General features: G+C 36.6%; 1 protein-coding gene across 2 annotated transcripts; it reads left to right on the top strand.

The window, feature by feature from the left end:
- The first annotated feature begins 2,509 nt into the window (after positions 1 to 2,509).
- On the top strand, positions 2,510 to 12,074 carry LOC111246288 (acid phosphatase type 7-like). Of its 2 annotated transcripts, XR_002671620.2 has the most exons (9): positions 2,510 to 2,944; positions 3,992 to 4,201; positions 4,540 to 4,751; positions 7,255 to 7,352; positions 8,282 to 8,553; positions 9,239 to 9,468; positions 9,702 to 9,842; positions 10,753 to 10,956; positions 11,729 to 12,074. XR_002671620.2 is itself a non-coding variant. In XM_022795625.2 (8 exons), the coding sequence occupies exons 1-8, from the start codon at positions 2,746 to 2,748 to the stop codon at positions 10,849 to 10,851; spliced, it is 1,461 nt and encodes a 486-aa protein (XP_022651360.1). In that variant the 5' UTR covers positions 2,510 to 2,745; the 3' UTR covers positions 10,852 to 12,074. The 2 variants fall into 2 exon arrangements, 1 of the variants encoding a protein (XP_022651360.1); XM_022795625.2 differs by having other exon boundaries at positions 10,753 to 12,074.
- Positions 12,075 to 12,178: the final 104 nt, after the last annotated feature.

Here is a 12,178-nt window from a genome sequence, read left to right as displayed (position 1 = left end):
ATAGACATTTCATCTGAGGAGAGAAAGTGGGTTTACTTGCATCGTTTATCTTGAAATGTGCTGCGCAGCATTCGCCATAACTGCGTTCAACCACTCTTTCCATACATAACTCAGATTAAAATCGATAGATACCAGGACAATTGTGATCTATGCCACACAGTTCTTCGGTAAATGTATATAGTTTAGATATATAGACATATACTGTAACGTCTTTTAGTGCATACTGCGCTTATTGACTATACAGTATTTACTGCGTGCAAAATTTATTTTTAAAATCAAGTCAGCAAGCCATAAAGTACATATGTGACGCAAAAATCCGGAGGACAGTAAAAATAATAGAAGGTTTGGGGCAGTTTTCTGGGAAGCTTTCTGTTACCAGGAAGACTGGTTGGTTACCAGAAATAATAGTAGCTAGTAGAAAGAAACTGGGAAATAGTTTGTGCGATAATCAACCAAAAGCTAAAATTAAAGCTTCATTGAGCGGATAATTCGTGATTTATGATATTTACTTATTATAACAGTTGCGCAAAAGTTTGTCGTCATCGAACGTATTTGAACCGATGCTGCAGTAGAAATCGCCAAAGCAATTAAGTCAAAAGCGGGGTTTCACTGTAAACACTCGTGAGTACAATTGGTAAAATGAATATATTTATCGTACTCCCTCTTCAAAAAGCTTTTTGCAGCATGCGATTAGCAGAGTATTTAGAAGCAAACGTTCGTATACGACAAAGCAATTCTATGAAACTGAGAAAATGAACCGCAAGATCGGCCGCTGAACAGCTTTTTCTTTTGTTGTATCGACATTCGTTTTCGCTAGAAAATAGTGAACCAGTAAAGATACACCGCAGCGAATAATGGAATGCGTTAGAGACTGAGGTGAAAGGCACGATAGTTAGAGCTATGGAGCATAATAGAGTAGGTTACAGACAGGTAAGCTGGAGGAAACAAATATATTATTGAAAGCAAAGGCGAGGGTAACAGGAGGCGTGCGCCAAATCCCTAATATAGAACGAATTACACTATACGAAGAAGGTGTGTCTGGATCTAAACTGTTCGTTTAATTAACCACAAGTCTACATCAATATGAAATACGTAAACTCATGAATCAACTAATATTAGTTTTTCACCGTATTAAACAGTTATTTCTATGTTTCCATGGGCCAATTTGATACCCACATGAGATAAAATTATTATGTGCGTAAAATGTTGGTACGATTCTGCTGTATGTTTGCCTAAATGCTATCTGTTTTGCTGTTTCTACACACAATATTTTCGACGCAGTTTATCTACGGACGCTACGATGTTTTCTTTGGTATCACAGGATCAACTTGCTACGCAGCACCACAAATCCAATTCGATACGTTTTGTGCTTACATCCAACAATCACTCTTTTTCGAGTTGTCATTTCTGCATTTTCTTCTGTAGTTTATTCAACGCATAGGTTCTGCCCGTTCCTCTAAGATATTGACTTTATACTGTGAATAAGATATCGTTCTCATAGTGCGAAGATGGTGTTTCATTCACTGGATTTTATAAATTCTCAGCGCCTCACACAAACTGTCGGTTAAGGTTGATCGGCTTGCACTCAAATAAAACAGCCACCAAATATGGGACTGTGTTTTCCAAATTTAACAATAGTCATTTCAGTCAATTTTACAAAACAAATGTCTTGTTTTGTAGATGTTTGTTTACAGACATACTAGCGACCAAAAGAAAACAGTTATTATTTATTAAGCAGAATACAATTCATTCAGGAAATTATGGACCTCAAACAAATTGGGTAATGAAGGGTTAAAGTGTAAAACACGGAAGCCATTTCAATTGTATGGCCATTAAAAAATGTAAACTGTCCGCCGATTATCGTGTATCATTATGTTGTCAAAACACTCCATTTAAATAGATAGCAAATACCATTTTAACGGTTTTAAACTACAGTTCTCATAACTGTATAACTCTTACTTGTAAGCATTTATTTATTTGAGTTCGTTGATTGAAACAACCCAACAATAACTATGTTGTTTGTTGAAAGTAAGCGTATTTTCTCATTTTTGCATTGTAAATCTAATGGCTAATATATTTCTAGTCTCAAAGTTGTGCATGAAAACCTGTTAATCAAGAAGTATATTATTTCGTTAATCAATTTTTGGGTATCGAGTTTTTTTTACTCAAGTCAATCGTATTTTGACATAGGGTGGAACAGCAAAGCAAACAAATAGCTAACCCTGTCACCGCACACCGTACCACTGCTCAAACGAAAATACCAATTGCTGCCCCTAGATACTCTTAATATACAGGGTGCGGTTATCGAAAATACGCTAATATATCAAGTATTTGACCCGCAGCAGTTTGCGCCTAGATATTATATCAGATGGGACGAAATCCCGAGTGAGATCTATCAAATAAGCGCGATGCTGGCGAAAGGATTGAATGTATTGCTTATTCCAGCAGCGGTTAGTAAAGACGTCTCGATCGCTTTTTTCGAGTGTCAAGAGCAGCGCTAAGAATCTCTCGCCTGATTGCAAATGGAGGGAAAAGATGGGGCGGGAGCCGGACTCAAGTGGCTTATCGAGGGACGAAACTCATTGGACGAATACTCGGCGATATAGTGTCTCCCATGAGGAATGGCTTGAAATACGCAACAGCCCATAAACCATCGAACTGAAAACATTTCAAAGTGATTTTAATATTTAAACGAACAAAACCAACATTGCTCTTCAAGCGTGAATTTGTTCAGACTAGATCAAAATGTGGATATCGGCTGAAATTTGCCCAGCTACCCCATTCCGAAGATACGCACGAGGTCAACTTAAACTGCCGTTTTTGCTTGCTAGAGTAGTTATTATCGGTTTACTAAAGTGCATGAATGTGTCTGGCCAACATCTAGGTGATAATTACGACAATGAGGACTATTTGCAACCGGAGCAGATTCATCTCAGTCTCGGAGGTTTGTTTTTTGTTTTCATTTGAAGGTAGTGTATAAACAGTTACTTCATTCATAATATGAAATCTTTTTAAAGTTCTCAAGGATATCCTAAAGCGATATTCTATACATATAAGAGGTCTACATTAACGACAATGGCATCACAGTCAAAGGAGAAATTTACGCTTCGATATTCTAGAGAGCTTTCGTTTGAAAAGATGCCGTTCTGCATGCAGAGACTAATATTCTTTACGGTAGATTTTATAAATTGAGACAAGATCGCTATATAACTGTATAACATGCATTTGAATATGCCGCTTCCAACGTATCATAAATACCATTAATACAGTAATATTTATGCCGCGCTCCTGCGAAGATAACACAGCTAGTCGTCTCAAAATCGCAGAAATAAACGATTGCTTCTTAGCTCTGAACTCGAGGATCGGTTTCCGCCAGATAAGCAGACTTCTGAATCGTAGCAGATGTAGTATTTGATTTTTTTCTAAACATTAACTGGCCTTAGAGTTAAGGTATCTTTTCAGTAGAACAATACAGATAAGTCGAAGTGATATAAATAGCTTCCAATTTTCAATTATAGCTTGAGCACATTTTCCGAAGATAAAGCCATAAAGTGGAGTTAGATTTATTTATATAGCATCTATATCTCATAATAGCGAGATGTGTTACGATAGAAGGCCTAAATCTGTTTTGGAGTTGATGTACATCATGCGTAACTTACTACTGACAGTTAGTCAGAGAAAACAAATTTGCCAAAAAGTATTGGCATTTCAATATATAACAACCAAATCCAGCCGACTACAATTAACATAGGTAAATAATGAACTAACCTTAAGCATTTATTTTTTTTTTTTACTTAATAGTGAACAGATACGGCATAACAGGTTTTGCTCATAACATAATGTATTGACAATGCCTATCAAATGTTTTTGCATACATAACATATATTGTAGTCAAAGCATAAGCTAATGATTGAAAACAGAGATTTAATTGACAAAATCTGTTTCAAAATGAAATTTCGTGTCTTTAATAATGCTATGCGTTATTTTGCAGCGGACGAAACTGAGATGACAGTAACTTGGCTAACCCTGAATGCAACAAATTTAACTGCAGTCGAATTCGGACCAAAGTCGGGTTATGGGGTACGATTTACGCGACGAATACTGGGCAGTATGAGTTTGTTCACGGACGGCGGCAGTGAACGAAGGAACCTGTACATCCACAGAGTTACATTGAAGAATCTTAAACCGGGGTTTGTTTACTGTTAGTATCTAATCCAATGAGTCCCCGTGATAGGTCAGTGGGTAACATTATTTGTTGCTTGTTTCAGAGACACCTAGTGGTCTAAGTTCGAATCTGGGCGACCATACACTTCGTTGCGTACTGAAAATCAGCCGTCGAATGGAATACTTAAGAATGGCGCCGCACATAAGCCTCGAAATATTTAGTTTAACTCACTCAATAATGTTAAACAAATCTCCATTTAAATGCATGTATTAGTGTAAGCGCTAACATATCATTACTTTTAACCACATTCAATTGCTACACTTAAACAACATAATGTATTTTTGTTCATTATAATAATCAATTTGGGTGTTAAGACTATCACTGCGGCGACCCGGATTGGGGCTGGAGTGCCGTTTACTGGTTCCAAGCGACACGTAACGACGCAACTTTCGACCCGCGGTTCCTCATATATGGTGATATGGGCAACAAAAATGGGCGCGCGTTATCCACGCTTCAAGAGGAAGTCCAAAAAACGCAAGTGGATGCCGTATTGCATGTGGGAGACCTCGCATACGATCTGGCTGACGTATGTAGTTTTCTACTTGCATATCTGGCTTTTCACCTACTTATTGTCCTGTGCCGTGTGGAGTTTCTCAGCGTTATATTCAATGGCGACAATATTAACAATTTAAAAATGAAAAAGATGAAGATTGCATATAATTCCAAAAGAATGATATAGCTTCCGTTTTGTCTTTCATTTGTTGTAATTTGTAGAAGCTTTCTTAGAAAGCTCTTTAGAAGAAATAAAATAGAAAATATTAAGCAAACACTGAAATTAGGCAGGGTATTACACAACACCTTGTTGCCTAGTAATTGGCTCAATAAAGGCTTTTCTCTAAGATGAGCATATGCTGGCATAAATATCAACTACAGGTATATTATAGAGGGCTTCTATATACCTGTACACCTCATAATGTGTAATTAGAATTAAATGAGAACATTGGCTTGTATTTAGATTCAATTTTGACTAGGTTTAGTGTTTAAAGGCAAGGCCCTGTTTAATATTGACGTCTAATTTCCCGGCTATATTTGTACACATGGCCATTGCTTAACGCCGTGCAGACTGTTATGGTGATAAGTCAACAGATACACGTAAAATTATTTTTATTAAGAGCAATTTTAGACGGCCATCATAAAGTGAAGATAGCCATTACGATTATTCATATAATTAGCTTCAGATACCGGTTTCAGTAGATGCTACATAAAAATACTTTATTATAAAAATCCACTTTGCACGAGTCCTCTGCATTTTTGAAAAATTTTGTCCATTAGTTTATTTGTAGACGTTCAGTTTACAAATGTGTTTTAGAGCTTTCATATGTCACACATAGCCATGTTAATTAGCATATATATATTTATATTTGAATCGTTACGGCTTTTTTAGTTATTAGAATTGAGAGCAAAAGTGCCCAGAATGTAAAAGCTGCCCGCCTGCTAGCATTCGGATACTGCAATTCAAAAAATGGTTTTCACGTAGATTTGTATTAATAGCAGCCGCTAAGTAAGCAATTCTCGAGCTCGGCATAGTCAATGCCTAATTTTCTCCTACACGATCCTGTTAGAGTCAGGAAACTGTTTCGTGTTTTGTTCACAGTTGATACATTATCGTGTTATTAGACAGTCTCTGTTGGCCGACGGTTATCTCGATTCTAAGAACTTGCACAATTAAAAACGGCCAATTGATTTGACGCGAGCAAATGCCTCTACCTCACATATGTTTATTATTTGAGTGAGTTGCAAATGGAACCTGTTCTTCATCAACAGTGTCTTTTACGAATATCGATGATGCTATTTTTTTAATATATTGACAGTTTATTTTCAAGATAACAGCTGTTTATGAGCGTTTAAGCTTAAGAAGAAATATGGCATTAAGGGCGTCATTTGTGAACTTCACCTTTGATCGACGCATCAAGTTATAGTCATTGTGCTGTTTAGGTAGGCAACCGTTTAAAATATAATTTACAGTGAAAATAAGTTGTGTAAAATGCATCGCAGGTCATTGCCCAATAAAATGCTCAAGGAATACTAAGACAACGAAAGCTCCGAAAAGTATTGAAAGCTGTAAGAGGGTTACAAAAACACAAACAGAAATTGTGTGTGAACAGAAAATTACCCACTTGCGGCTTGACCTTAGTGCTCTCTCATTCGTTATTTATCCTTTTTCAAAAACTTTAATTTCACTATCTGAGCTCGAGGTTATGAGAGGTTCTGATAATGCCTGTAAATTCTAAAATCTTGTTGACTATTTAAGACAAATCTTATTTTGTCTCATCTTCGATCGGGTTACACCAATTTTAGATATATTCAACAAATTTGAGTTATGAGCGATAAAATTAACGCTAGGCCGTCTGTCGTTCCCTACATCAGAGAGGTATTTTCTATATTTGGCGTACCTTAGGAAACGCCATGTTATTTGCAACGGATAAGCTTGGACAAAGCTCACAAAAAAAGGCTCTCGTTTCTTCAGTTTATAACTTTTAAAAAGGTATAACTTATTGCTGTTTCTTCACTACGTCATCGACTTCTACGTGTAAAGTGCACACTATTTCACAATAGCGATAATTTCATCATCATTTTGTTTGACATTAGATGTATCTCTTGTTAATCTAATCTCTAAAGTCCAACGTCTTTTTTCGTTTACTCCAAAATCCATACTCCAGTAATTGTGTTACTTAAAGCTGCCATCGGTTAGCCGGAAATGGTAATATATTATCCTGGTTCACATGAGGATTCTTAGTAAATGTTTCACGAGGCTATATTTTTCAGGGACTATGTTTGGTTACACGATTCGATTCTAATCAGCAAAGGCAGCTCCAAAAGACGTCATATGCTGAAAGAACTCTATCCGTTGCTGCTGACAAATTGACTGTATAAATTTTTACCGTATTTTATAAGCAAGTCGTACAAAATACAAAACGTTTAATTTTCTGATTGAAAGCATCTGTTGTACATATAGTCTGTTTAATAACCATGAATAGGTAACTGAAAAGCTGGCATTATATACCAATGTTTGATGTGCCTTTCTGCAGGACAACGCTCGTCGCGGTGACCAGTTTATGCGCCAGATTGAAACTATCGCGGCTTATGTTCCATACCAAGTTACTCCTGGTAATCATGAATATCACTAGTAAGTGACGACTCCAGTAAAATTCTTCATACGTATAACGTACGACAACTATGAAATACTAATACAAATTACCCCCCTCCCGTTTAATCTTATTTGTACGGAAACGAACGACCTGTCTGCGAAAAGCTTTCAATAAATAGAGCAACATTTGCACAGGGACGACTATCTGATTGAGAGCAACTCCAAAATGCACTTGTATACAATTTTTATTATTACAAATTTTATATCTTTTAGATTTTTACTTAAATTATTGCAAAAGATAGATCTACCTAGTGTTTTTTTTTTATGACACATAGTCGCTTCATAGTTGTTGGCTGCTGATTCGCATACATCTCTGAAATTGTATTACAGATATTTACCTTGAACTTGTCTATGGTTCGCTGATTATGATAGTACACCTTGCTTTCTGGGTACACCCACAAAAAGGAATAGAGCGAAGTTACGTCACATGACGTGGGGGCCACTCGACATTACCCTGCCTGGACACAAGCCGCTCATCAAAGTAATAACGTTAGTTACCTGTAAGGGTAGACTATTCTGCTATAGGTCCGAAGATTATCGGTGTACGGCAATCTATGCACGATGGGGAAATTCGAAGAAAATGTCCATCAGGCCATTTCGGGGAAAAGGCTAGGTAAATGACAAAAGGTGGCCAAAAATTGGATGAAGCGAATAACTGGCATGAAGAAGGTTAAGGGGGCTCACCTTATTGATATTGTATTTGAGTGTGTACGAGCTTTGTAATAACTTTAGTTGTCTATTGGTGTCATTTCGAAGTTGCTCCCGACAGGATGGTCGATCCTGTATCAATGCAGTAAAATGTAATAGTCAATGCCAGCTGATCTTAGTCATTTTAGAGCTAATGTACTAACTTTCACCTTTACGATATTTTCATATGATCCACATTGTACTCGTCGACTGCTTTGAAGCAATTTCTCAAATTATGACGCTCGCTTCTCGATGTACAACAAACAAGAGCGGCGTATCAATAATCACTTTTACTCGTTCAATATTGGCCCAGTACATATCGTCTCAATATCTACCGAATTTTACTACCTTCTTCAGTTTGGCTATCGGCAGATTAAATCTCAGTACGACTGGTTGGTACGAGATCTGACGGAAGCCAACAAACAGGAGAACAGAATTCAGACACCCTGGATTTTTCTCTTAGGCCACCGACCTATGTATTGCACTAATGCTGGTAAGTAGACTTCTAAATATTTCTAAAGTATTTCCACTGTTTAACTCTACAGCGTAATTTACAAAGTAGTCTAATATGATGATAGCAGAATATTGTCAATGCGTGCGTGTGAGCTTCCCTTTATTTATGCGTACCCCGGTTGCAGATATTTATCAAATAAATTACACGCCTGATTGAGTCACTTGCTGCACGCGCATGGATATTTGTAATTGTTCTAATATGCTGATTGTGTAATTTGACTTTGACGAGCTCAAAATAGGGCTAGTCTTAAAACAAAATCAGACAACATCTTTTTAACGAACTATGGACCCCTAGATCGTAAGTGCGGTAAGTCACAAAATGAAAAGGTACTGAGCAGTACTTTGACGAACGACAGCATGCACAACCTTGATTCTAGTGCACAGATGTTGAGGATTTTGAATGATGAAAAATAAGCTATATAAAATATTATTTTTTCTAACATTTTTTATGTACCAACGACGAATTATGAGTTTACGGTTTCAGCTTACGCTATGTTCTGAAATATGTTTGGTAGATTACGATCCAGTGGTTTTTAAACTATTTTTTTTTAAATCGCACGAATTTTTATGTTCTGGCTCAGCCTAATGGTACGCGGCTATGTTGTGCACATGCTGCCTTGACCCCATTACGCATTCAGTTTCATATAAAGTCATTCCACCGGCAGGTAATTCGGAATGTGCTGACCTAAACAACATTGTTAGGGCCGGAATGCCCTTTAGTCGAGCATTTGCTCTCGAGCCGCTTCTCAAGAAGTTTGGAGTAGACGTCATGTGGGCTGGACATCAGCACTCGTATGAACGAATATGGCCTATATTTAACGGAACCGTATTAAATAGAACCAAAGAAGCCTACAACGAACCCCAGGGACCAGTTCACATAATTACGGGATCGCCTGTAAGATACAACAACAAGCATCTTTCTTAATTATAACTCTTGTGCATTTTGAGGGAAAACAAGAATTTCATGAAGAAACGTAAACAGCAAATCAAAGTAGAAGTATGCACTACTATAAAAGGAGTGTTTAAAAGTAGCTTTTAAGACATACGTGGGTATAATATCTCTGTCGTTGATCTTGCTGGCAGCCATTGCTTTGAGAGATTTGTCACTTTCCCTTACCTTTTCTGCAGGGCTGCGAAGAAGGCTTAAGCCCATATGGACCTGACCCTTTGAGCATGAGTGCTTTCCATACTGACCACGATTACACGTTTAGCCGAGTCCATATAGTTGATAAGTCACACATCGATATCGAGCAGGTTTCCGTTCCAACTGTAAGTAATGAGAAGTCAGGTATAATGTATACTAATAGTCGTCATGTAGGTACTTCGGCCTTCGTCTGCGCTATGCACGAAATTCTGCCAAAGCTGTATTATCCATATGTAATCTATCCATAATTCGAAGAGGACTTAGTCTGTACGACGCTGACATGACATCTAAATGCGCAAGCTATTCCTACGTCCAACCGCTAATAAAATTTAGTTTTTTGCAGCGTATCCAAGATAGTTTGTAAAGCAAGTAGCATATAATTATAATGCTGCAGAAGCTAATAGCGCAATATTAAGTATCAGAAGTTTCCTAATGATGCTAGATCTGATAGTTCTCAAACCTATATATTCTATCTGAAGGCCTAACCTTTCAGAAACCTATATATTTTATCTGAAGGCCTAACCTTTCAGAAACCTATATATTTTATCTGAAGGCCTAACCTTTCAGACTTTCGAGTTTGATACTTGTAGTGTTGCCCTTAAATTTCTCTTTGAATACAAGCGATCTGTAAAAGTTTCAATATTTAATTTGATAGATTAACATTTCTTTTGCTAATCCACGCATTTCACCTATTAGCACACCAATTCGCCTTTACCCGTGGTACTTTATATCACACAAAACCGTTTTTTTATTTATTTATATATATAACGTATTTGAGTTATTTGTAATATCGTAAGATGACCCAAATTAAATAACAGTATTGAAATAATGCAACATGCAATTATTGTTTTATCTTCGTTCAGTCGAATTTCGTTAGGTTTGACTTTGCCATTAGAAAATAATAAACCTGTTTGATTTATATTCACACTACATTTATGATTCTAAACGATAATATAATTCATAAATACTATTCTCTGAATACATGTGCACTTTTCTCTACAAAAATAGCTAGTTTCTTTTGTTTGGATGTTCCAGGGTGCCGTCGTCGACAAAATCTCCATCAAGAAGGCTTTGTCTTTCCCAAAGTGGCAAGAACCAGATTTACCCCTGGATACAGGCGTTTATCGTATTTAAAAAATGACTTCAGAACCTTTTATGAGAGCTACAGGAACGCGACTGCAAGCTATTTATATGAAACAAGTGACAGTAATCAGTTTTATAAAATAAAAGCCTTTTCATGTAAGTTTCAATTAGAATGATAATCATTAATAAAAAAAAAAAAATGATCTTCGAGATTTCCAGAGAACACTGGGCTTACATATCTATATAAAAAAATCTTGCTATTAAAAGTTTAGGTCCATTGGTTAGTCCTGTCCAAAACGACCCTCATAGCCCACAAATTGAGCTAATTTTGTGTGTCGGTAAAGTTCCCTGCCAAGAAAGTTTGAGTGTAAGATATAACCAATTGAGCCAACTCTTTTGCCCCTAGAAGGCAAAGTTTGTCTTTGCATGTAGCATATTTAATTGTAATGCTGCAGGAGCAATATTGATTTGATTGGTCGTAAAGGCCAAAACACATTTGAAAACAACGCCGCTCTATAGTTTAAAAATACTAAAATGGCTACCAGCACGGTCCGCACTGACATACTACCATTCAATGTACAAATGCATATTTCTGTGAAAATTGTGTTGAGTGAACAAGTACTCAACGCATATTTCATGGAAAATTGTGGTTAAAGTATATTCTAGCTATTAGGGACAAATTAGTTACTATTACACGTCACTTATATGGTAAATGTAATAATCACAACTTTTATTCAGAGGCTTTATTACAATGCTCCTAGAGAAAATATTGTTCCACTGTTTTATGATTGTTCGCGTAGCCCATGGGAAACTCTCTATAGAAATAAATCTTTTACAACTGCTTTTATCTGTAACTCAATATTAAAAAGTTAAATAATGTTGTGGGATCACGTATTTGTCCGATCTTCTCAATCATTACTGTTTTCAGGTTAAGAGGCCGCTTGCTGATACGTCAAGCGTTTGATACCCAATGACGCTGAATCTATCAATAATTGTTAAAATTTCTCTTTTTTCTTATATTGACGTTTGAAATCAGTGCGTTTTGCTTATACACTCCCTTAGCCTTTTAGTGCGTTATATCGAAATTAAATACCACATACATTCTGCGTATATTATGAGTAGTGTAGTATATATCTTGAAGAGCCTGACATATAAAGTTGAGTCTTTTAGAAAAAATAAGCGAAAGATTTAATTAGGCCGGCCCATTCCGCGAAAAAACTACGTCTGTCACATGTTTTATGTATTTTAATAAAACTGCAATGACTATTCCTAAATCGTAGATGGTTTATCGGTTGGATCTACCAATTAACATGCATGATTGGGATTTTCATGTCCAAAAAGTGGAGGGGCGCATTTCTCAACCAACAGTTTTAAATCT

The sequence above is a fragment of the Varroa destructor genome, unplaced genomic scaffold (assembly GCF_002443255.2).
Source record: "Varroa destructor unplaced genomic scaffold, Vdes_3.0 BEIS01000003.1, whole genome shotgun sequence".
NCBI lineage: Eukaryota > Metazoa > Arthropoda > Arachnida > Mesostigmata > Varroidae > Varroa > Varroa destructor.
Note: the sequence above shows the minus strand (reverse complement) of the source record. Positions and strands in the feature narration are given on the sequence as shown.

Excerpts from the sequence above, each read along its gene's own strand:
- LOC111246288 (XM_022795625.2), top strand. The coding sequence starts at position 2,746 with ATGTGGATATCGGCTGAAATTTGCCCAGCTACCCCATTCCGAAGATAC. Across the intron at positions 2,945-3,991 it reads GATTCATCTCAGTCTCGGAG|CGGACGAAACTGAGATGACA; the intron begins GTTTGTTTTTTG and ends GTTATTTTGCAG. Across the intron at positions 8,554-9,238 it reads TATGTATTGCACTAATGCTG|GTAATTCGGAATGTGCTGAC; the intron begins GTAAGTAGACTT and ends TTCCACCGGCAG.